Raw genomic sequence first — 27,227 nt, forward strand, 5'->3', positions numbered from 1 at the left:
TGTTGGGTCTTCGTCTCTGTGTGAGGGCTTTCTCCAGTTGTGGCGAGCGGGGGCCACTCTTCATTGCGGTGCGCAGGCCTCTCACTGCCGCGGCCTCTCTTGTTGCAGAGCACAGGCTCCAGACGCGCAGGCTCAGTAGTTGTGGCTCACGGGTCCAGTTGCTCTGCGGCATGTGGGATCCTCCCAGACCAGGGCTCGAACCCGTGTCCCCTGCACTGGCAGGCAGACTCTCAACCACTGCGCCACCAGGGAAGCCCCAGTCAAGACAATTTTAAATTTTAGTTTCTCCCTCTTTGGCTAGTAAATTACTTAGTTCATGTCTTTTGTGGTATTTTTTGTATTTAAATATTCAGAAGGCTTGTGACCATTTTAAAAGATTGAGAGTCCACCAGAGCACTGCGGAACAAAGCCTGGCTTGTGGTACATTTGCATATAGAGTTTTATTTGTTCTTTTATTTGGGATGGATTGAAAAGCAGTCATACAGTTCATCAGAAAAGCACTTCAAGGATTTTAGTAGCTTTGCATTCTGAAGCAATTAACTATAACCTTTCCGAACAAGAAACAGTAAAAATTCTTCGAATTCTTCCAAGTTCTGTTCTGAGATTACAGTACTAGCGATGAGTGTTTCTGACACGTGATAGGTATGAAGCATGTCAAGAAGCTGGTTTAGCATGTGAGCAAGGTTATGTGCAAATCTAAAGGAGATTTAAGAAAGGATAGAAGACAGGATAACAGAAAACACCCTCTAGAACCTGGGTCTGCTATGGCTTCAGTCTGTACTAGTCAAATAACCCACCCAGGGGCACTGGCAACCCTGAGTGTGTATGTGGACCTGCAAAGCAGGGGATCAGATTGTGGCCCGTGGTGGATTCAGGAAGATAGAGGCAGCGCATGGATGGCGTCTTGGAAGTCCCAGCAATATACTCACCTACATGAGAATCTTTCATTCAAATACCTGTAAGAAAACGTTGTGTCAAATATTTGAATTGAAGTGATGAATATATAATTTGTCTTTTATAACCAAATGTCCTGGAGAGGCGATAGGAGGTGACTCCTCACTGACTGGATCATAGGCTGACAGATACCTGAAGATCCAAGGGGCAGGGGTCTGGGGGGATTCTGTTGAGAATCTCAGCACTAGGAAACCAGTGAGGTTCCAGAGGCTACGTGGAGTTCCGGAAGCCCAGCCAGACCACTTGGCCGAGGCTTCGTCCTCTGCAGGGGTGCTGGACGAGGGAGCTGGGGGCAGCCCCGCTCTGCCACCTCGGTCAGGAGTGTGAGACCCTCAGGCCCATCGCCACCCGCAGCACCAGAGCCACCATGACCCCCTGAGAAGTGGTCTCACAGGAGACCTTAGCACCATCTGGTCTGACATTTCCTGCCCTGAATGCAGACGCATGTTCAGAGAGAGGGAATTTCAGGGAAACTTCAGTTCTAGCAATTCCAAAGACAGGTCTTGATTTCATTATAAGTAGTGCCTAACTATCTAACCTGTCCTTTTTCTATATCATAACCAAATATAAATTTCCTTTTTTTTTTTAGAGTCTCCTAAGATTCCCATGTTTGTGTTTATTCACTTATTTTAAATTAAATGGAGAAATTTAGTCCTTTTCTTTGAGAAAAGAGCATTAGTATGCGACTAGTCCTGCATTGTTTTCATGAGAACAAAAGCAAAATGTTCCAGAATTTTTTGCTTGCAGCTACAGAGCACGTTTAAGGAATAAAAATCTCCTTCGTTAAATGCATGAGAAAAAAAGAATTGTTTTAAAGTTCTTGGGATCGGCTTGTGTAGGCTCCATTGTAAACTAGACTAAAGAGTCCCCATTATGGTCAGTATATTTTGGTGCCAGAAGGTTTTTTTCTTATGCTAAATTATTAAGTTCTGTCAGCTGCTGGGCTGTCATATAGAGATATAGTAAATCACATTATATTTTGTCATGGATTACACAGAGCAGTAAATTTGGGAATAAAGATCAAAGTAGTTCCACAATCACATCTGAGTACAGGAGGGATGTTTAACTCGCAGAAAACTGATTTAGGTGAAGCTGCTGCAGTTCTTGTGCGAATTCGAAATGAATCTGGATATTTGGTTGAAAATGAATGAGGATCAAACCCCAAAATGACTTTCCATATTTGTATTTAGCTCAGAGACATTAATTCTAACACCTAGCTGCATGATTTGAATTAGATAAACAACTACATGCTGAGAATGGCGGACTTGGTGAGAATTGTATATGTATTTTAATTGCTTTCATGAGTAAACAGTATATTCCAGTCTATTTTTGTTTGGGGTTTGTGGGGAGCACACAATTAGTCTCGTACTCTGGTAGTAATAGTGTCTGGCTCCTTGGAACTGTTTGCTTTTCACTGCATTTAAAACCAGTAGAAGTAAGCCAGCCTAAGATCACTAAGCAACCTTGATTATTTAGATCTTGGTGGTTATTATCTTTGTTCTGTGTTACCATAGAAACCCTTTCAGGGTTATCAAAGTTGATGATATTCATTCATTTAAAACAACCAATCTCAACTTATTGGGCTCTTTTTACGAAAAAAATAAATCACAGTAGAAATGAGATAGCAGAATGGTAAGCTGAAATTATGTGCTTTATATAAATTATTGTCCTAATGCTTTTTTAAAAAAATATACTTATTTGGCTGTGCCGGGTCTTAGTTGCAGCATGTGGGATCTTTAGTTGTGGCATGCAGGCTCTTTGTTGCAGCATGCGGGATCTTTAGTTGCGGCATGCGGGATCTAGTTCCCCAACCAGAGATCGAACCCAGGCCCCCTGTATTGGGAGCTCAGAGTCTTAACCACTGGACCACCAGGGAAGTCCCTGTCCTAATGCTTTTATTTAAGGAAGTGCCCTCAGTCATATCCTCAATTAACTAGAACAGTGGTTCTGCAAATGGGCTGATTATCAGAAGTAACAGGAGAGCTTTTAATACAAATTCCTGGATTATGAGATCCTGGTGATTCTGATTTAGTAAGTTCAGAGTCTCAAACAACATTTTTCTTCTTTCACACTGATACCGTCTCTCCTGATTCCCTCCTTCACTGTAATCCTGTTTGGGGAGTACTTTTCGGTGCTATAGACCATCAACAGACGTTTAAGCTTTACAGATGATTTCTCAAGATTTTGTTTCCTTGTTTAATTTGTTTCCTCTTGCCATATTTTTATTGATTCCTTTTTCTCTAGTGAAATCAGACTTACACTAATACTATAATAAATCAATCTGACATTAGATATAAACAAATCACCCCCCAAAACTGATATGAGGATTAAGACTTCCCCATTCCAAATGGGATCAGAATAACGTGTAGCTGGGGTATAGATATGATGGCCTGCAGTGCTGATTTTGGTCTGAAGGGAAGTCAAAGGCCAGTTGGTGAGTGAGTGCGTCAGGTATGTTCCCACGGGGGGTGTTAGACTAAGAGGGAAGGCTTGGCAGTGACGCTGCAAAGGCCTATTGGAGGAAACGGAACAGTCTGAAGAGCTCAGCCTCTGTAATGGGGGGTGGGGAGGCGGGGAAAACCCTTCCACAGAAGATCACGGCGATTCTGTCTTCAGGCCCCGAGCGCTTCTAACGGGCTTTTTCTCGTGTCCCCTGATAATGCTGTGATGCTTCTAAGTCCGAGGCTCCCAGGTTGGAGCCACTATTTTAGACCATCACTGTGAAAAGCCAAAAGCAAGTAGCGCCTTCGGAGAATGACCTAAGCTCACGTGTTTACTACAGCTTCTGTGCAAGGAACGGAAGGAGTGGGGCGCTGGAGAGGTTAAGGCTGCAGAGAGGAGGCTGGGCGATGGGATCACATGCACAGTTTACATAGAACACCAGTAGGTGGATCTATATCAGACAGGGAAAAAGTGGATGGAAAGAACAGGACAGAACTGAGAGAACAGTGAGAAGCCTGTTGTAAAATTCAGGGGAGAAAAGGTGAAGACCTACAGGTGAAAATGGGCAAGACAATCAAGGGCGAGAGGAAGGGATCCTGGGAAATTCTTCCGTTTCCCGTTTGGGTGACCAAATGATGGTGCCCTTAATGAGGTGAGGAAGGACAGATCTGGGGAAGATGATTGAGTTCAGCTGGGACGTTAGTGGAGTGCCTGTGCGAGGTCTCAGAGAGCAGTGCCTCTAACCTGCGGCTGGACAGGGGTCTGGGTGTGGGTGCAAAGGGAGGTCGAAGTTAGAAAGAGTAGGAATTCACACCAACAGAATGGTGACTTAACGCTGTGAGCGTGGATTCTAAAATTTTAGAGAAGAGTGCAGTTTAGACAGGGAAGAGCAGGTGGCATGGGGCAATTCTTATTTAAAATCAGCTGAGACCAATAAGCAGTTATCAGAGGGGTGCCTGGAGAATCAAAAGGAAATAATGTCATGGATGCCAAGGCAAGTAGGAAGTTTTAATAAAAAGTGAGTAAGTCATACAGTAAAATCAAAATTTGATCCTTTGAAAGACTAGTAAAATACAGACTTTCTGGAGGACTAATCAGAAGAACAGGGAGAATGCACAAATACACAAGAGAGGAAATGAGAGCAAAGACTCCTGACCAGGAAGGATGGAAAAGATAAGAGTATAGTGAGTAACTTTATGCCAAAAAAAATGGAAAATCTGGACAAAATGGAGAAATTTCTAGAAAATGTGATTGAATGAAGAAGAAATAGAAAACTCTTAATAGTTCCATAAGCTGTTAAATAGAGCATTTAGTTTTAAGTGTTTCGTCAAAGAAAACAACAGGCCCAAATAATTCTACACTCAAGTTCTTACCAGACTTTCAAGGAACAGATAATTCCAGTAATATACAAAGCCCTTCAGAGGAAAGAGAAAGAGGAAATATTCCCCAGTCCATTCAAGGCCAATATAATCTTGATATGAAAACCAGCCAAAACCAGTAAAAATACAATTACACACCAGGCTCACGTTTCATCTTAAGTGTAAAATTTCTAACAAAAAGTTAGAATCTAGCAGCATATAAGAATGGTTGTGACGGTCATTTGGATATAATGCAGCAATTCAAGGGTGAATTCAGGTTACAGGCCCATGAATATAATGCACTGCATCTGCCAGATGGAAGGAGAGAGTCCATGTGATCGTCTCAGATGAAGGAAAAGCATTTGCTGAGATTCCACCCCCATCTGTGATAAATGCTCTTAATGAACTAGGAATAGGAGGGAACGTCATTAACCTGATAAAGAATAGCACGTCAAAACTTAGAGCAGGGCTTCCCTGGTGGCACAGTGGTTGAGAGTCCGCCTGCCGATGCTAGGGGACGCGGGTTCGTGCCCCGGTCTGGGAAGATCCCACATGCCGCGGAGCGGCTAGGCTCGTGAGCCGTGGCCGCTGAGCCTGCGCGTCCGGAGCCTGTGCTCCGCAACGGGAGGGGCCACAACAGTGAGAGGCCCGTGTACCGAAAAAAAACAAAAACAAACTTAGAGCAAACATCACTGTTATGGTGAAATATTAGAAGGATTCCTTTTAAAACCAGGAAAAGAGAAGGATATCCACTACCACTTCTGCTGTTCAACATTGTAACAGAGATGCCATTAATCACAACACAAGAAAAAGAAATAAACTGGATAAGAATTAGAAATAGAGAAGCAAATCTGATATTATGTCAGAAATGACCCATAAAAGAACAGGCTAAAGATGTGACTGTGTTTCACAGAAGTGAGAATATAAGTAGCCAGTAAAGACATGAAGACCTGCTCATATCATCAATAATCAAGAAAATGAAAACAAAGACCCTAACGAGATATCGTTTTATACATAATAGATTGACAAGAGAAGAAATAAAGGGCATCCGGATTGGAAAGGAAAAAGTAAAACTATTCCTATTTGCAGATGACAAGCTCTTACACACAGAGAGATTCTAAGGCATCAAAGCAAAGAAAAAGCTGCTTGAAAAATAAATGAGTTCAAGGTTGCAGAATACAAATCAATATACAAAAGTCAATTGTATTTTCATAACCTAGCAATGAACAATCTGGTAATGAAGTTAAGAAAAATCCATTTAAAGTAGCAGGAATGAATTACTGAGGAATAAAGTTGAACCAAAGAAGTGGAAAATTGTACATTAAAAACTAGAAAACGTCACTGAAAAATTTAATGAGTATGTAATGAATGGAAAGCTGTCCACATTCGTGGATTGGTAGACTTAATTTTGTTAAGATGGCAGTAGTACCCAAATTGACTTGTGCTCAGGTTCAGCACGATCCCTGTCAAAATCCCAGCTGCTTTTCTTGTATAAATTGACAAGCTGATCCTAAAATTCATATGGAAATTCAACAAATAGACCTGGTACAACTGGATATCCACATGCAAAAGAATGAAGTTGCACCCCTGCCTCACAACATACACAAAAAATTAACTCAAACTGAATCATAGACCTAAATATAAGAGCTAAAACTGTAACATTCTCAGAAGGAAGCAATAAAAGAGGAACATGCTATACAACTCAGAAGAAAATATGTGAGGAAATCTTCATGACATTGGATTAGGCAAAGGATTTTTAGATATGACAACAAAAGGACGAATGACAAAGAAGAAGATAAATTGGACTTTACCAAAATATAAAACTTTTGTGCTCTAAAGGGCACTATCAAAAAAGTATGAGAACAGCTCATAGAATAGAAGGAAGTAATTGTAAATCATATATCTGGATAAGAGTCTAGTATCCATTCTATATAAATACCTCTAGAACTCAGCAATAAAATAAATAAATAACCCAGTTTTTTAAATGGGCAAAAGATTTGAATACACATTTCTCCAAAGAAGATATACAGATGGCCAACAAGCCCACGGAAAGATGCTCAGTATCATTAGTCGTTAAGGAAATGAAAATCAAAAAATGCAGTGATATACCACATCATACCACTAGGATGGCTGTCATCAAAAAGATGGAAAATAACACATTTTAACAAAGATGTGAAGAAATTAGAACCCTCATACTTTGCTGGTGAGAGTGAAAAATGGTGCAGCCACTTTGGAAAATCGTTTAGCAATTCCTCAGAAAGGTTAATATAGAGTTACCACATGACCTAGCAATCCCACTCCTAGGTATTTATCCATGAAAACTGAAAACATATTTCCCAAACGAAACTTTTACAAGAATGTTTACAGCAGTGTCATTTTATAAGAGCCAAAAAAAGAAGCAACTCAGATGTTCATCAACCGACAAATAGATAAGCAAGTGTGGTATGTCCATACAAGGGGATATCATTTGACAGTGGAAAGGAATGAAGGACTGATGCATGCCGCAACATAGGTGGGCCTTGGAAACATGCTAAGGGAAAGAAGTCAGACACAAAAGGCCTTCGTTGTATGACTCTGTTCATGTGAAATGTCCAGAAGAGGAAAATCCATAGAGACAGAAGGAAAATGAGTGGTTGCCAGTGGCTTTGGGGGAGGAGAAGATGGGATGTGACCACGAGTGGGTGGGGGGTTTCTTTTTGAGGTGATAGAAGTGTCCTGGAATTTGGTAGCGGTGACAGACATATAGCTCTGTGAATATGCTAGAAAGCAGTGACTTGTGCAGATTAAAGTGTGAACTTTATGAAATGCGAATTATACCTTATTAAAGCTGTTGTGAAAAATAGGAAATTGACAATGCAAAGTGTGGTGGAAAGTGTGGAACAGAAAGAATGCATACACTGTGGTGAGAATACAAAATGTTGGTGGCATTATCCTGTAAAGTTGAACATTCGATTTATCAACCATCAGTTCAACTCACTAGCATACACCGTAGAAATTCACAAATACACGCCAGAAGACGTGTACTGGAATGTCCGTAGCAGCCTAGCTCATGGAGGAAGAAACTTGCAAAGTTCAAATGCCCGTTAACAGATGAATGCGTGATTTTTGTCTGTTCACACAGTGGGATATACTAAAGCCGCGAAAATGGACGAAATACAGCTTCAAATGAAACATCGTGAATAAGTCTTAGAAACAGTGCTGTGTGAGAAACCGCACATTTCAGGAAGTTACATGGAGCACAATTAACATGGATTTATAAAGCTGAAAATCGTAAAACCAAATAATACATTAGAGGCACTTACACGTGTACTATTTTTTAAGCCAGGCAATAAATAAAATTCAAGAGAGTGCTAATCCTCAGGAGAGTCAGGGGATGCAGTGGGGAAGGAAGCGCCGGCACTTGCAATGCTGGATATTAAGCTGCATGGTCGTTTTAAGAGGGTTCTTTATCGTGTTTCATAAGCATACATATGTCCTGTATGTGTCAGTTATAAACATCGACAAGTAAATATTACTAGCAGTGGCAAAAGCAGCCGAGCACCCCAGGCTTGGGGACACGTCAGGAAGAAAGTTGCTTCTTCAATGAAGCAAATTGTTATTTTTATGGACTTCAAGTGGGAGAACGAGAAAGAAAGAGTAACAAGAATTGGCTACAAAAGACTGGTTCTGATAGCTGGCTTTTCTAATACCTGGCCTTACAGTTTCGTAAGCTCAGCTTTAGTAAAGTAAGTTCTGTCTTGCTTCCACTTTATCCATCAAACAATGCACCCGTGCCTTAGACCGGAACCTCACGCAGCTAGTTCACCTTCAGGATCTGCGTCTACCAAGCTCTGCTTTTGATCGCTCTTGCCTCGCCTTTTGTGTTTCCTGCTCCCTCCCGCATAAAGAACGGGCCTTATCCTCCTGCCAGTGCTTACTCAGCGCTCTCTGATCCCTTGCCATCTTGAGCGCCCCGCCCCGTTCCTACATGGCTAAACCTCAGTCCAGCTTAATCTTTACTGTCCACCTTATCTGCACATTATAAAGTAATTCCCAAGAAAGTTAGATAATTTGCCTGTGGTCACACTGCCGAGGTTGGTTTAACTTCAAAGCTCGTGCTCGTAACCACCATGCTCCATTTGGTAACGGTTGTTGGACTAGTCAATCAAAGCATCTTGGGTTGATGAAAAGCATGGTTGGAGCAGCTCTGAGGGTCTGGGTGATGGGAAATTCACCTGCACAGCAACAAAACTAACTGAAGACCTTCTGTGTGCAGACTGAGTGGGGGACGGGGCAGCATACTTGTTGTCAGATGTTTCGGATGTTAGTTTTCAATGAAGTGGTATGGGAGTTCTCTCGGTATAGATGACCCTAGAAACCTACATATGCTCTAGGCCTTTTTCAATAAGGAAGGTCTAACGGCTAAATCTCAAGAATGTCCTTTCAGCACCTTCTCGAACGTCCAGATTATCCAGGAAAGGAACTAAAGCTTTCGTTAAGTATTGAGATTACTGCTTTATATCGAACTGCCAACAAACCTAACATAGCAACTTCCTATAAATACATTATTTTATAAACTTCCCAATTAATATTCATTACACTTCTTTGTATACAAGTGAGCCAAAAATGTAGAAAAATTTCCAAAATAAGTAAAATATTAATGGGATTTATGAGTGTGCCAAATCAGGACATCTAACTCCTAGATTCAAAGCTTATTTGAAGTAATTTATTACTTGACCAATAATTCAATTAACATCATTTGATCATTGGACGGTGCCCACGTTTTCTGATGTCTGAAGTCACGTATTTGAAATACATCTTCTAAAAAAAAAAGAAATACATCTTCTATCTGCTTCCGAAAAATACCGTACCAACAAATGTGCCACTCATATATAAATATATTAAGCATATTTAAACTATGTGTTATGTATGTTGAAATTTGTTAAATACAGTAGTCATTTTCCTTTAACATTTGTCAAATCGTGCAACATTAGATTTTGGTATAAAGCATAAGAGTAGCAAAGACATAAAAATATTACAGGAGGTAGAAAACCTTAAAAAAGTTAATTGGCCCCATTTACATTTGGTCTTTGATGATAAATTCTTCTTTGCACATCAGAGAATAGTTGCTTCTTCCCTAGAGCAAAGTAAAGTTTTTTTTTTTCTCCTTCGTTCTCCTAAAGTTTGTATTTCTGCCCAAGTAATACATGAGTTTCAGTTTCTGTGGCCTCTGCTTCAGAGAGCTTCTCTAAGGGTGAGCTTTTGAAATATGATTAGATCTTAATTCTTTAACTATTTCCATAAGCTTATTTCACAGTTTGCTTTCTTATTCAGTAGTGGGAAGGAAGTTCATGTAAATCTTACGTGATCATTTATGGGTGTTAAGGCCACGTAAGGATATATGTTGCAGTGGTGAGAAAATTCGCCCCGGTGAGTTACAGCGAGGGCAGACAACCAGCTGCCCCATGTTATTCTTTAGGTTTAGCTGTCATTAAATGCACATTATTTTAGTTCACAGCACTGACCACAGTTACTAAGTCTGTACAGAGGACGTCACCAGTACTAATTTGGCATATTCAGAAATAGGGCCAAATTCAGGAATCTGGGCATTCTTTCTGAGAATGGATCCACCAATAGTTACAGAGCAGATAATCGATAGTGATATTGATAATGATATCACAGCCCTTTTCCAAAAGTGTCCAGTTTCTTCCTTCTATAATAGAGGATGTAGCTTCTCCATGGATTCTTACAAAACAATAGGCAGCGACAAAACCCAAAACACTTGGGGTTCTATTTATTAGATTATTGTTCTGGGTAAAGCAACCATAGAAAATGACTCAATCAGTTTTCTAGAAGTGACTTAAAATTGAAGAATCACTAAATATGACGTTTGTGAGTGTTTTGCAATTTAGACTAGTTCGCCATTTTCTCTAGTTAGGATCTGTACATAATGATGGAAAAGAAAAAGGAGTCTTTAAGTACCGTTTCTTGTAATGATTGTATCCAACTGAGACCTTAACCTTGACTCAAAGTAAGATTCAGATGTTCTAGGTGCAACAGCAGGGACTTTCTCTTATTCATGTGGGTATTCTCACCTGGCACAAAGTATGGATTTGACGAATGTTCATTCATTTCCTGTCCCAATTAGTTGTTTCAAAAAGGGACTTTGAAATTAGAAATGTGATCATCAGAAGTCTTGGAAATGACCATCTCCCCACTAATCCTCCATTAAGTAGTTGACCTTGGAGATTGTCATATGATTGAGAGAATTAGTATGATCACGTCATGGATGGATTAAACCTTTTTCAACATTCAGTTCAATAAACACTGTGTCCAATGAATGGCAAAGCAATATGAGTATTTCATTAAATGAACAACAAATAGAAAATGTATATTACATTAATTTTTAATTAATTATATTAATTTTTAATGTAATTTTTAAATTAACTACATTGATTTTTTTAGTCCAGTCTGAAAATTGAAGGTTGTAGAAGTGAAAGTAAAGATAGTTCCTTAAAAACATGGATATTCTGTTTGAACAAGCATAATAGCCTGCAAGACATAATTACATATTATCTCTCACTTAGCTTTCATGTTTTTAACTAAGTAAAATTGTGTCATTTAATATGATGTTTGGAAAAAGTTATCACTATACCTGCAATGTTAGAAAAGTAATACTTTGAATTGATATTAAATTATACCTTTAAAAAGTTATTTTTATAATCAACTTTCTTGTAATATTTGAATTATCTTAAAATGTCTTAAAATGTCTGTGGCATGTAAAATAAGTTACATTTACGAAGACAAGAAAGAGTATGGATGCCTTCTCTCCTAAACGTTTATGCTCAATTTCCATTCTGCTCCAAGATGTCTTTTATCTCCTCTTAGAAGAGATAATAAAGTATGGTAAACCACATTTTAAAAATACTCATGAAACTTCTCACTCTGCCTCTCCTCCACCTTACCTTTCATATGTTGAGTGGAGATGAAGAAATAGAAAGCGATCTTTTTCTTCAAAAATTGTCAAAAATCTTGCCATTTCAAACCATATACACTCTTTTCTTCATTAACTCATTAAACAGTATTTTCCAGGAAACTACTAAGGGCACAGCAATAATGCCAGAGCCACAAACTCTGTTCATAATCCACTGGGAAAGATAAGACATATTTTCAAAAGACTACAGTACAGCCATGCAGATTACCAGGAGTGAGGCCTGTACGTACAGAAGGAAGGAAACCGAATCAGTTCTAAAGGATGTGAGCAAAGAAAGCGTCAGCATCTGAATTGGTCTGTGTGTGTACACGGGGAGGCTTAGAGAAGAACGCCATGCTTGCAGAGAGATGGAGTCTACAAAGCAGCAAACTAGTCTGGAAAACCCCATTAGTCCATATTAGAAAATGTTGATTCACTCATTCAACAGTTATTGGTCATATTATGTGTCGGTCTTGGGATATATCAGTTAACAGAACAGACAAAGATTCCTGTCTTTGAGGAGCTACCCTAACAGGGTGAAGTTAGTGCTTGGGGTGTTGAAGCAGGAGAGAGATGTGGGCTCCGCATCACTGAGGGCCTTGAGGACCGGGCCAAGGGGTCAGACTTTGGAAGCAGGATTCTTCCGCAGGGGTTCAGGGTAGGTTAGAAGCAGAGGCAGCGAGGCAAGTCAGGAAAACATTGTCGGCGTGAGACTGAGACAGAACTGAACTGGGTAAAGCAGAGGAGACATCAGAGACCAACAAACTAAAGGAAAAGCAGTGGTTTAAACCCATGGAGAGGCAGAATTGGTTCCATGGTAAACGTGGTGAGGCCGCAGGGACAGAGGCGTTCAGTCTTCTCTGGGTCACGTACTCCTTTGAAAACCTGTTGAAGTATTTAGATCCTCTTCCAGAAGAATACAGTAAACCTAAAACTTTGCATAAAATGTTAGGGGTGTCCATGGACTCGTAAAGCCTGTCCGTAGACTGTGGATTAAGAATCTCTGTGAGGAGGAGAATTTCAATCACCAAACCGTTACTGAGCATCTGCTCTTTAAAAGGCACTTGACTTTGGCCTTGGTGTGGGGCGGGCTGGGGTGGGGGAGGATAAACGACGGTAGCACAGCTCCTACCCCCAAAGTGTACAGAATTGCAGAGATGTTGGATTTTGATGTTGCCAAGGGGACACCTTAGGTGGAAGGGTTACTTATAATGATAAGGTATTAGAAACAATCTCAATATCCAGTAATAGAGGAGTATGGTTCGATAAGTCATGCTGTATCCTTTCAGTATCTGAAATAAAAAGAGAAAGCTGAATTTATTGCTTATTATCATAAGGGACAGCTTTGCCGGTCAGGCACAGCCTCTGAGCACAGCAGACTGCTGACCTGCTAGGGGGCTCGGGCGGAGAGCTCAGGACTGGGGTGGGGACTTCCAGAGCCCTACGTGAGACGTGCTGCCTGGCCGAGCCTCGCAGCTGTGCTCGTTGGGGTGGGTCTGCCTCTGGCTGCCGGCTGCCAGGAGTGAGGGGTTGGCACCTCCTGGTTGGCTTGCAAAACTGCGTTCACCAAAGTGAGATCACAGGTTTAAAGCCGGTTTGGATGACTCCTCGCGACGTGGCTGCAGAACGTCTTTTCCTACATTTGTGGGAGCATTTTTGATTCTCAACTCATATAATCAAGTATTAAGCTTTTAAAAATTATATTTTGAAATATTAATTACATGGAAAAACGTTGCCTATATAATGCAAAGAGGCAAAGCCAATCCCAGTGCTTTTGCCCCCGTTCCCAGCGTACGGGTTTGCTGGGGGGGCAGCCTCCCGGGTGTCTCACTTGCCTGGCTCTGTCCCCCTCAGTTCCCTCGGCCATGCTGTGCGGGCCGAGACTGGAGTCTGTATGGAGACAGATGGTTATTAGATTTATCATGCTGGTCACTTCATAATGCATGCAGTTGTCAGATCATTCTTTGGTACACCTGAAACTAACAAAGCGTTGTATGTCAACTATATTTCAATCTAAAAAAGGAAAATCATCTTGTGTTGTTCGGTAGCACAAGATATATAGCACAGGGAACTCTACTCAGTATTCTGTAATAACCTATATGGGAAAAGAATCTGAAAAAGAATAGATACATGTATATGTATAACTGAATCACTTTGCTGTACACCTGAAACTAACACAACATTGTAAATCAACTGTACTCCAATATGAAATTAAGAATTTTTTGAAAAACAAAAAAAAGTCTTCAGGTTAAAACCTTACAAAAAACATCATCTTATGTTAAGATTTATCATCGACCACTCCCTAAAAAGAATGAGCTGGATATTATGGGAAGAAAATTATAGGGGGAAAAAAGACTTCAGAAATATCCTGGTACATGCAAATATATAGCACATAAAAACCATTAAAATGTCAACATTGTTACTTTGGATGATAGATTATAGGAAATATATATCTGTCTGTTTTTCTACATTAAGCAAGTATATACTTCTTAATTAATGATTAAATGAAAATGGAGGCAGAGGGTAGAGATTATCTTTTCAGGAAATATGGCTGGGTAGGAAGAAAAGAAAGCACGGTGCCTCAAATATACCGTGTTGGAAGCCCATTTTGTACCTGTTACCACTATCACCTGGAATTTTCTTCTCTTTCTTTTTCAGTTAGTTGATTCCTATTCATTCCCAGCTGGTAACCTTGAGCAAGTTTTTTTTTACCCTTTCATCTCTCAGTTTCTCTTTCTATAAATGAGGATAATAATCGTGCTTACTTCACAGAGGTTTTGAAGGGTTAGATCTGTTAATTTGGGTAAGGCATTTAACAGTAGAGTAGGAGCAAAATAGATACTAGTTAACTTGTTGCTATCATCATCACCATCACCATCACCATCATCATCCTCACCAGCATCACCAGCATCATCACCATCATCATCATCACCACCACCATCAACACCATCATCATCATGATCATCATCACCACCATCACCATCAACATCACCATCATCATCACCATCACCATCATCACCATCATCATCACTACCACCATCATCATCATCACCACCACCACCATCATCATCACCACCATCATCACCATCATCATCACCATCACCATCATCACCACAACCATCATCACCATCATGATCATCATCACCACCATCAACATCACCACCATCATCATCATCACTGTCATCACCATCATCACCACCACCATCATCATCACCATCATCACCATCAACACCATCATCATCACCATCACCATCATCACTACCACCATCATCACCATCATCACCATCAGCAACACCATCATCATCACCATCGTCATCACCATCATCATCACCACCATCACCATCATCGTCACCACCGTCATCACCACCATCATCACCATCAGCACCATCATCATCACTATCACCATCACCACCATCATCACCATCAGCAACACCATCATCATCATCACCACCATCACCATCATCACCACCATCACCATCATCATCACCATCACCATATCATCATCACCATCACCATCACCACCATCATCACCATCAACAACACCATCATCATCATCATTGCCATCATCATCCTTTAATATTTGTCTCCTTAGAAAAGCCTTCTCTGATGTGAAGTATCTCAGGTAGCTTTTCTCTAATAACACCCTGTGCATAGCTCTCTCATGATGCTTATGCTGTATTTTATTTACTCACATATCTGTCTCCTCCCCAACTTCATTAAATCATTTTATTTTTTAATTGAAGTATAGTTGATGTGCAATATTTTATGAGTTACAGGTGTACAATATAGTGGTTCACAATTTTTAAAGGTTATACTCCATTTCTAGTTATTATAAAATATTGACTATATTCCCAGTGTTGTACAGTTTATCATTATAGCTTATTTTATACATAATAGTTTGTACCTCTTAACCCCCACCCCTATTTTGCCCCCTTCCCCACTGGTAACCACTAGTTTGTTCTCTATATCTGTGAGTCTGCTTCTTTTTTGTTATATTCACTAGTTTGTTGTATTTTTATATTCCACATATGAGTGATATCATTACAGTATTTGTCTTTCTCTGTCTGACTTATTTCACTTAGCATAATGCCCTCCAAGTCCATCCATGTTGCTGCAAATGGCATTATTTTATTCTTTTTTATGGCTGAGTAATATTCCATTGTCTATATGTACCACATCTTTTTTATCCAAATTCATCTGTCGATGGACACTTAGGTTACTTCCATATCTTGGCTATTGTAAATAGTGCTACACTGAGATGCATGTATCTTTTTGAATTAGTGGTTTTGGGTTTTCCGGGCCTACACCCAGAAGTGGAATTGCTGGGTCACATGGTGAGCATCCTGTGCCCAACACAGAGGAGGTGTTTCAAGTAAATGTTTGTGAAACCATCACAGGGATATACCAGGATTTCGGGGAGGGCTGTTGGGGTGTGTGTGTGTGTGTGAAAAACTAGCCTATTTATAATCACATGGTAACAAGTCGATGTAGGAGAAAATATTGGTGACATGAGAAGAGGGAGACTGGGGAGAACTGATGGTGTAAGTCTTTTGATTGTGGTGAGAGGTAGAATCCATGTTTTGGTGAAGGAACATTTTGCTCCTTTAACCAGTTGTCCTGGTGTAATTTATGCCTTCTGTTTTCTGGAAGAGTTTATGTGGAGTTGATATTATTTATTCCTTAGGTGTTTAACAGAGCTCACTAGTAAAGCCAGATGGGCCTGAATATAGGTAAGTAGGGTTTTGTGTGTGTGTGTGTATGTGTGTGTGTGTGTGTTTTAACACATATAGGGATATAGGACCCTTTGAATTTTCTATTTCTTCTTGAGTTACTTTTGGTGATTTGTATCATTTAAGAGATTTATGCATTTTTGTCTAAATTAGAAGAAAACTTGACGATATGTTTACAGTATTTCTTTATTGCTCTGTTAATGTCTGTAGGATCTGATAGTGATGTCCCCTTTCTCTCATTCCTGATACTGGTAATTTATACCTTCTTTCTTCTGTTTCTGATCAGTCTGTCTAGAGGTTTATTGATTTTATTGATGTCTCTCAAAGAACCAGCTTTTGGTTTCATTGATTTTCTCTTTTGTTTTTCTAATTTCTATTTCATTGTTTTTCACTCTTATTTTTAGTATTTTCTTTCTTCTGCTTACTTTCTCTTTAATTTGCTATTCTTTTTCAAGCTTCTTCAGGGGAAGCTTTTATCATTCATTTGAGAATTTCTTTCTTTGCTAATAAAATAATTCAAAGCTAAACATTTCCACTAGGCACTGACTACCATTCCACAAATACTATGCTTCCATTTTCATTAATTTCAAAATATTTTCTAAGTTCCCTTGTGATTTCTCATTTGACTCATAAAAATTAAATTATATTGTTTATTTTCCAAACATTTTAGGGACATCAGATACATTTCTATTATGGATTTATAATTTAGTTATATAATTATAACTAAATAAAATTATTGAAATTTGTTGTATGGTCTAGAATATGGTCTTTCTTAATTAATGGTCAAGTTGTTTGACAGCCTTTTTCAGATCATTTATATCCTCAACAATTTTCTATCTACTTTTTCTATCAACTCCTGAGAGAAGAGGCTTGAAATACCCTCAACGGTAATCTGTAGATTTGCCTAGTTCTCCTTTCAGTTCTGTCAGTCTTTGCCTTATGTATTTTGAAGCTCTTGAAATTAGGTACAACACATTAGGATTTTTATATTATATTTATAAATTAAATTTTTTATCATTATGAAATATCCTTCTTATTTTCTGCTAAGCTCCTTTGTTCTTAGATCTACTTTGATATTAGCTGTGCTACTCTACTTTTCTTGTAATTGCTGTTTGTGTGGTACATCTTTCTTCATCCTTTTAATTTTAACATTTTAAAATATTTAAAGTGTTTATCTTGAAATTACCATGTAGTTACACCTTCTTTTTTTTTTTTACACCTTCTTTTAAATCCAGTCCAACAATCTCTGTGATTTAGATGGAGTTTTTAAACCATTTATAATAGTTTATGTGATTATTGATGTTGTTGGGTTTCAATCTATTATTTTGCCATTTGTATTTCTACTATTGGCATATTAGATATACCTCTTTTTTTTTTTTTTTTTTTTCCGGTACGTAGGCCTCTCACTGCTGTGGCCTCTCCCGTTGCGGAGCACAGGCTCCGGACGCGCAGGCTCAGTGGCCATGGCTCACGGGCCCAGCCGCTCCGCGGCATGTGGGATCTTCCCAGACCGGGGCTCGAACCCATGTCCCCTGCATCGGCAGGCGGACTCTCAACCACTGCGCCACCAGGGAAGCCCTACCTCTTCATTTTTTATATGTACTTTGTTACATCTGCCTTCACATACTATTATACCAGTTTACATAAAATGTAAGTATCTTAATAACAGTATACTTCCATTTCCCTATACCTGTTTCTACCTATATCGTAAGCTCCACAATATACTTTTATTATTTTTGCTTTAACAGTAAATTGTCTTAAAAAGAAATTTTAAATGAGAAAAAGGACAATTTATATTGACACACGTATTTTCTATGTCCAGTGCCCTTTATCCCTTTGAGTTGATCCAGGTTTCCATTTAGCATCATTTGCCATCTGCCTGAGCAACTGCCTTTAACCTTTTATGTAGTGCATGTCTGCTAGTAACAAATTCTCTCAGATTTTTGTTTGAAGATATGTATTTCATCTTCAGTTTTGAATGATGTTTTCACTAATTATGCAATTCCAGATTGACAGATTTTTTTGCTTTCAGCACTTTAAAGGTTCATTATGTTATCTTCTGACTAGCATAGTTTCAGATGAAATATCCTTATTCCAATCTTTTTAATGTATCTTTTTTTCTGGCTGCTTTTAAGACTTTATTTCTGTTCTTGCAATTTGATTATGATGTTTCTGATGTGATTTCCTTTGTGTTTATGTTTTGTTGTTGTTCATTGATCTTCAACTTGTGGTTTTATAGTTTTCTTCATATTGGAAAATTTTCAGCCATTATGTCTTCAAATATTTTCCCAAACCATCTCCTCCTGGTATACAATTTCACATATGTTAGATGATGTGATATAGTCTCAGAGATTCATTAAATCCAGTCTTTTGTCTCTCTGACAATCATTTGGATATTTAAAATGCTTTTTCTTCATATTCGCTGGTCTTTTCTTCTATAACGCCAGATCTGTTGTTTATCCTACCAGTGAAATTTTCCTTTCAGATAGTATATTACTGTGCTCTAGGCTATTTAATTCTTTTTTATACTTCTGTCTCTCTCTTTGCTGTGTTCAATTTTTTTGTTTAAATATTTGGGTCTGTTTTTAATGGGTAGTTTAAGATCTTTGTCCACTAATTCCACCATGTCTATCATTTCTAGGTCTAATTCTGTTGACTGATTTTTCTCCTGCTTACGGCTCACATATTGCTGCTTCTTCTCGTGTTTAGTTATCTTTTATTGGATGATCAACACTGTAAAATGTATATTGTTGGAAGCTGGGTTTTCTTGACTTCTTTTAAAAAATATTCGGCTTTGTTTAGGAAGCAATTAAGTACTTGCAGGTGACCAGTCTGACCCATCTGAAGCCTGTTCTTGAACTTTGTTAGAACTGACTTGAGGTTTTCTTTACTCTAAGGCTAGTTTAACCCCATGACTAAAGTGTGGCCTTTGTGTATGTTCCGTGATGACTCTTCATTCTGGCCGGTTAAAACTCAAATATCTCCCAGATTTGTGTGAGCTTTGGGAATTGTTCATCTTAAAGCTCACCAGTCGCTGTTTACTTGGCCTTACAGAACTTAATCCTTTACGTACCCAAAGTATCAGCAACAGACTCAAGAGGAAACCAGGTAGATTCTGAAGCTCCTTCTCTACATAGCTTCCTCCTGTCCAGGACTCGGTGCCTACAAATTCCAGCTTCCTCAGATTCCCAAACTCCAGTCTGTGTTTCCTCCACTCACAATACTGCCATTGCTGTGCTTCGATTCCCTTTCCCTGTGTTCAGGCCCAGAATGTGCCCTGCGACGGAAGCAGGGGTGATTGTAGGGCTTGTCGCATTTGCTTCCCTTCCCTTCACAGGGTCACAGTCCTGTGCTTCTTGTTTCCCAGCATCCTAAAGCTGTGCTTCCTGTGTCTTGTCCAGCTTTCTGGCTGTTTGCTACAGCCGATTAAGTATGGCCCCAGTTACTCTATCATGGCCCAAATGGAAATCATGAATTTTGTTTATGACTCTAAATTTATACTTTTATTTTAAGGTAGAATGCAGAGATTTTCAAGTTTGAAAGTTCTGTAAATATATTAAATTACATATAAATGTTTGTTATGAATTCTCTGAGTACTTTTGTTGACAGGGTAGCACACACTTATATATGAAAATCTGGCACCGGCTGGCCATGACTGTATTCACAGCATTTGAAGAAGCTTCAGATGAATGCCTGCAAAGCTTTTGAACAGGAAATACTGCACAGTGCACTGAGCTTTATGCTGTGTTTCAAGAATCTGGGAAGCATCTTTCTTTTAAATCCTAAAAACAAATATTTAATTCAGAAATGGTATGCTATTATATTTTAAAGAAATTTCTCTTTATAAGATCTGGGGCTGCCTTGAGTATAAGTATTCTAGGGGAGTCTCCTAATCTTCTCTCCACATCACCTTCCTGGAAATCATGAATGCCTGAAGTTTCACCATTAATGATAGGAAAAAAAAAAAAAGGAAGGAGAGACTCTTTTTGAATTAAGACCTGCAGAGAAACAGTAGCAATTAAGATGGTTAACAACCATCGACACCTTTGTGAAACTGTTTGCTTTGCTCCTTTCCAGTAGGGGTTTTAAAGCCAAGATTTTGATGGCAATAACATAGAGAAACAAACACATTGGGCTCTTCAGCAGAGAAGAGTGACCTGAGGACAGCAGAGGGGACTGAGTGCTTGGCGGAGGCGGAGGGCAGGCCAAGCACATGTCGGGGCAGAGAGAAAGAGCTGGAGATAAGAAAACAAAACAACTTTCTCCTTTCAAGATGATGATTTTCCTCTCATCTGTTCAGGTCATGCTACAGATGATTGTTTGAAAATTGTATTTCTTCTAATCACGTGCTTTTCATGTGTTTAAGAAGATAAAAAAAGATCCAAGATCCTGCTAAAGTCTAAATTTAGCATACTGAGAAAAGAATTTGCACTGTCTTTAAAACCATTTTTACCAGTTTTCTTTGGTTTTACTGCTTTCTTAAATAAAACACTGCATGACTTCCAAGTTGCGTATTTGCATACTACTTGAATTTACAAATTATTTTTTAATCAAATATCTTGATATTTCGTTTCTTTTCCTTCAGGGTGTTTAAATATGTTACTGTAGTAGCAAAACTTTTTCATTTTAAAATCTGCTACTGATTTTAAAGTTGATTTGTGTTAAGTAAAAGTTAAGTCATACACTGCAAGGTGCAGGGAGATTTGTTTTAAAGAACCCAATGGTATAGATTTGATTACTGAGTTTGAACTGTTAACTGTTTAACAGGTGTAGACTTGTGGCTTTCTTTCTTTGGTTCGTTTTTGCTTTTACTTCTATGCTACACTAGTGTGCCATGTAGCAGCTGCACTGTGCAATATTACAATAAGGACTGGGACGACTTTTATGGATGTGAATGTCTATTACGGTTTGCGATAGTATTTCCCTCTAGTTCTCAGTGATTTAAATGTGACCAAGCCTTCTGTACTTTGTCACGAAAAGCGGGTTTTCCAGGTGACTATTTTGGTGAGTGTCAAAATAAGAATTTATGGTGTATTACTGTCGATTCACTTTGAATTGAAATATATATTTTGCAAAAAAAAAATTGTATTTCTAAGTAGTAATGATAGCTGTAAAAATAAGATTTGGATGAAAAGAGCTAACCTTAACCTAAGTTTATGTATGGAAATAAAACGGACGGTAAGAACCATCCTGAGAATAAAATTATTCAAAACTGTTGTAGAGACACTTTGCATGAGAAATGAGCTATCAATTTTCAGCCATGCTAAACTGGAGCTTTTCACATTCATCTAAGAAGAGTTCAGAAATCCAGACACCTGTGATTTAGAATCAAATAAATAGTAAAAACCTTGAAGGTTGATAAGTTCATTGTATTTCTTCAGTTATTCCCATTATTCTCCAAAGTGTTGATTCTGCTCCATGTTGCTGTTGGCAGCTTCTAGAGGTGTTCATATCTCACCCATTGGCCGCACTTTAAACTCATACTGGTAATGTCGGGTGGGCCCTAATACCTCCTGGAGCCCTGGGGCTCATACCGGATTCCTCAGCCTCTTCCCTTTCCCACTTCTGACATGGCTATTCATACCCTTTCCTCACACCTCAAATCTCCCAACAGTCTCTTCTGCCATCCTCATGCTTCGCTGAGGAATCTTTCCTCCTGCTCCACGGAGAAGTTCCCACCACTGTACCAGGGATAATTGACCTGCACTCCCAGCAAAGGCCACCCTGTCCCCTTGTGCCCTAGAACTCACCCCTTGTCCTTCACTCCAGGACATGCCACCAGTAGATCTCTGGCATCGTTTGTCTTTTCCTTCTCTACGGCCAGACCTTTCCCATCATCTTACACACATGCTGCTCTCTCGTCTTGTAAAAAAGAAAACGATCATCAGCCCTTTCTTTACTCACTTCCAAAAATGGCAACTTGCAGCCCATTTCTCTCCTTTTTTTTGGTAACAAAACTGTGGACAACTTGTCTCGTCTTCTCCAGTTCCCCCTCCTACCCTGAGCTCCCTCCGGTCCAGCTTTCCTCCTTGGTGCCGTACCAGAATCACTCATGTCCAGGCCACCACTCTCCTCCACACGCGCATGTCACGTGACTCCCCGTAGAACCCGACACAGTTGACTAGTCCTGGAAACACTCTCTTCCCTTGGCTTCAGTATCCCATACTCTCCTGATTCCTTCTCTCTCTGGCCATTACTTCCATTTACTTTCCTCCCCATCTCCAGCCTCCTGACATCTGCAGGCACAGGGCTCAGGATTCTTAGACTTCTGTTTTGGATACACACTCAGTGCCTTGAGATCTCCTCCAGTAGCATAGTTCTACCTGACGTTTATATACTAGTGACACTTGAATTTATACTTCTAACCTAGACCTCTCCTCTGGACTCCAGAACATTTGAACATATTCAAATGTTCACCTCAACACGAGGTGTCCAGTAGGCATCTCCAAACTTCATGTGTCCAAAACCAGTCTCTTGATCTTTCCCCAAAATCTGTTCCACGTGTAGTTTTTTTTGATGTAAGTTAATGACAACCCCACTCTTCTAGTTGTTTAGGACAAAAATCTTGCAGTCATCCTTGGTTCATCTCTTTATCTTGCAGCATTTCCAGTTGGTTCTACTTTGAAATCTTTCTCAGAATCTGACCACTTCTCACCACCTTTTCTGTCACCGTCTGGATTATTTGCGGTAGATTCCCAACTGGCTTCTTTGCCTGATTCTTGCCCGAAATAAGAGCTAGAGTGATCGTATGAATACTCATGTGAAACCATGTCACTCCTGTACTGAAAACGCCTCCTTGACTCTCCATTTCACTCATATTAAAACGCACGTTCCTTACAGCTGCTTACAAACACCATGAAGGATCTGGCCCCTCGTTCTCTCTCATCTTGTCCAAGGGAGATGCTTCTCACAGATCCTCCCTGTGCCTTGAACACACTGTGCATGCCTCTGCCTCGGGGCCTTTGCACTGGCTCTCCTTCTGTCTGGAGAGCTCTTTCCCTAGAGTTCACCACGGCTCCCTCGTCTCCTGCAGGTCTCTGCTCATGTATCACCCTCTCAGTGAGGCTTTCCCTAACTACTATGTTTTTTAACTTGTAAACTGCCCCCTACCATTCCTCACTTCCCATCTCACTTTCTTGCTTTGTCCTTCTTCATAGCATTTGCACCATCTAAAATATTATCACTTTGATAAGTTATATGATTGCTCTCTAGGTTAGAAGTTCCATAAAGGTAGGGAGAGATTTTTGTCTGTTTTGTCCGCTGCTCTAGTCCCGGTTGCCTGGAATGGATGCATGAATTGGGTGGTTAATTGTAAAAGACTCTATCTGAGGTTGTGGGGTTCTGGGGCTGAGTAGCCTCAGACTCTCGAAGAGTAGCTGCATCTTCGTCACAGGATGTCGTACACTAACCAGCCTCCCTGACTCCAACTTTTTTGGGGAAAAGTAACAACCTTTATGACACTATAATTTTCATATTTTCTAGTAAGTATTTTTAAAGCCTTTAGAACAGTGTGTGCCACCGGGTAAGAGCTCTACAAGTATTTACTAAATAAGCAACAAGTACTTTATCAACAGCATTTTTTGATTAAAAGGTATTGGCAGGATGTGAAGCAAGACAAATAACCCTCATGAGGCTCCGTGTGGCCTCGATTCTGTAGTAGAGAGTGGCTTTATTAGTCATAGAGCTAGAATAGAGGCGGGTGATTTAGTAGAGAAAACAGCAATAGTCACAAGCCCTCTATAGTCGGGAAAAAACAAAACTACCCAGTGTATTCAGCACCATTATAGATGCGAAGAGATTTATGGGATAAACTCTAGAGAGCTGCTTGTGAACTTCAGTTCATAAGTCACACGGCTGTTGTCTTAGCTTGGGTTCTGTTACAGAACACCACAAACTGGGTGGCTTATCAAGGACTGAAATTTATTTCTGATCGTTCTGGAAGCTGGAAGTTGGAGGTCAGGGTGCTGGTGTGGTCCAGTTCTAGTAAGAGCCCTCTGCCAGGTTGCACACAGCCATCCCCTCACTGTAGGCTCAAACGGCAGAAAGAACTAGCTCACTGGCCTCTTCTTATAAAGGCGCTAATCCCATTCATGAGGGCTCCACCCCCACAACCTCGTCACTTCCTGAAGCCTCACCCCAAATACCATCACACTGGTATTAGGGCTTCAGCCTTTGAATTTATTCCATGTCCACCCCTGGTTTGCTCCCTGGAGAGATGGAATGAGAGAGGGGACCCAGGTATAGCTCAGGGTTAAAATAAAAACGGGGTTGTACAGGAATCAGTATCGTGAACATCTAGGCACCCTTCTGAACACCCTGGCAGCCCGACGTCTGCCGCCAGGCGGTAAACCAGGGGGCACAGCTCTGGGCAAAAGGGTCCAAAAAGGGTGTCCAGTCAGATACCGGTATGAGAGCGTCCAGGAGCCTTAGTGATACCCTGTGATGACTCCACCTGTCCCCAAGCCTGCCTGTTTTAGAGGGCCACACTTTAAACAAGAAAGAACACCAAAGATCACCAAAAATTGAGGACAATTTCTAAAGTGAAAAACAGAGGCCAAAACAGGCTGGTACAGCAAAGAAATAAAAGGAACTAAGAAAAATACAGACACTCTAGAGAACAGAAAGAAAATTTAAATGTGTGTGTGTAGGTATAGACATTGTATAGGTGTGTATGAAATCAGTCACCTTGGAGAAGTGGGATTCTCTGGGACGCCCTGTGCCGTGTGTTCCAGCCGGTGAAGCGCTTGTGCTCTGCCACGTGGGGTCGGGTCCTGGCTCCATCGCTTCCTAGATGCGCCGCTGAGCAGCTCTCCTAACCTCTCTGTGGCACAGCTTCCTCGTCTGTTAAAAATGGGGAGTGATGGCGTGTTCAGAGAGCAACAATGAAACTCTTGGAAATTACAAACAGGACAGCCGGAGTCTTTAAAATCCAATACAAAGTTTAACATTTAAAGTCGAGAATTGCTACAAAAGATCAAAAAGACAAAGTAACGGAAGATAGAAACAACAAGAAAAAGATGCTAAACCTGTGAGGTCCAATATTCAGAGCTGCAGAGACAGGCAGACAGAGAGACGAGAGAGAAAGAGACCGGGCGAAAAAGAGAGGAAATTAAGAGAGAAATGACCAAAGCCTTTTCTGGAAATGCAGGACACGAGCGCAGATTGAAAGGGCCCGTTTAGTGCCTGCACAATGGATGAGAAAAAAGGCCCGGCTAGGGCAAGTCACCGCGACATTTCCGAACACGGAGGATAAAGTGCAGATCCTGAGGCTTCCAGGGAGACCGAAAGCAGGTCACACACAAAGGATGGGAACTCGGGTGGCGAAGGAGATCGTGGAGTTCTAAGTAACGTGCACTTCTTCTGGGAAGGCCTCCCTACTTCCAGGCCATAGAAATTGTTTGATTTAGATGTATCTGTCACTTCAAAAAAAGAGCTCTTGTGTGTCAGCAGAGTAGGGCTCAGACCTTGGCTCAGTGAGTCTAAAATCTCCTATCAGCCTCCACCAGGAGGGTCTAGTTCTTTTCTCTTTAAACTAAGGGAAAGAGTGTTAAATTTACCGTCTTCCCTCCCCCACCTCCGATTCCCTCTCCCCTCGTTTCCTCTTCCTTCTCCTGTGTTTCCTCTCTTCCCTGACTTCACACACGTTTGCTGGGTCTATTTCTGTCTCTCCTTCTCCCTTTCTCTTTCCACAGAAGTCTGTGTTTGTCTAATAATTGGCAGGAGAGATCTTTTTTTTTTCTCTTTTGCTTTTTAAGTGATGAATAGTTGGCGTTAGATCAAAGGCAAGCCCTGTGGTTTTCTGGCTGCCCCAGAAGGGCGGTGCAGCTGGCAGCCATCCCAGCTGCCTGGTGATAGGCGTGTGCGAGAGATACCAACCTCACAGGTCACTGTGTGTGTTCATTGCATGTGTTTTTCAGGCCAACAGCAGGCTGAAGCAGACTGAGAAAGAATACACTCAGAAGCTTGCCAAATCCTCACAGGTAAGAGCTTTAAAGAAAACAGGGCAAAGCCAAAACAAACAAGAACGAAACCTACCATAGAAGCACTTGTACTTTAGAGCTAAATGTGGTTCTTTTCCGTTTTTTATGGATTCGTGTCATACCTTCGATGAGTATGCAGATGCTGTTAATACTTCAGTCTCAACTTTCTAAACTCAGGCATACTGAACCATTTGAACCGACACACACACACACTCACACACACACTCAGATATTGTAAAGCCAGCCTGTGCACTTGGACAAGTCCAGGCTGAAACATATTTCACAAGGGCTGGAGAGACACACCTACCTTTGTGATGTCAGCGGTTTGATACCGTCTGTGCTTTTTTTGCAGTATTCCATTTTGCTGCACCTAAAGACTGCTTAACAACAAGATTCAAAATGGCAAATATACTGGGTTAAATTAGCAGCTCAACTGTTGACTCCTTTTGGGAAAAAGAAGAATTACAAGGGCCAACATTCACATCTTGCTGGATGTTGTTACTATAGTAGTTGTAGTAGAAGGCCAAATACTGAACACTTGTCTCTACTTGACTTACGATGCTTGGAGTCCTTCTTCTGCACAAGCTGTTATAATGATGTCCTCTGGCGTCATCTAGGGAATTCCAAACATTCCTTAGTCGTATGAGTCATTGTGGAATAAATAAAATGCTAATTTTCATCTTACAGATGGATAGATTAAGCCATTTCACTTTGTGGACATCATATCTGATGATTTTTAAAATCAGTTTTTCTTAGTATTTTTGCCATGTATAGTGAGATGTGGCCGTCAGCTGAAATGTATGTACACAGT

The 27,227-nt window shown here is 40.3% G+C and overlaps 1 protein-coding gene across 12 annotated transcripts in view; it reads left to right on the forward strand.

The window, feature by feature from the left end:
* CEP112 (centrosomal protein 112) overlaps positions 1 to 27,227 on the forward strand; it is a 422,061-nt gene that overhangs the window by 304,678 nt on the left and 90,156 nt on the right. For 11 of the 12 annotated variants that reach the window (XM_082861163.1, XM_082861172.1, XM_082861169.1 and 8 more), the window contains one exon: positions 26,354 to 26,416. The exons of the other annotated variant lie outside the window; for it this stretch is intronic. In XM_082861163.1, the coding sequence (XP_082717289.1) occupies positions 26,354 to 26,416 (63 nt within the window). The remainder of the gene's footprint in view (positions 1 to 26,353; positions 26,417 to 27,227) is intronic. 12 annotated transcript variants of the gene reach the window in all.

Source organism: Leucopleurus acutus (assembly GCF_964270905.1).
Source record: "Leucopleurus acutus genome assembly, chromosome: 19".
Lineage (NCBI taxonomy): Eukaryota > Metazoa > Chordata > Mammalia > Artiodactyla > Delphinidae > Leucopleurus > Leucopleurus acutus.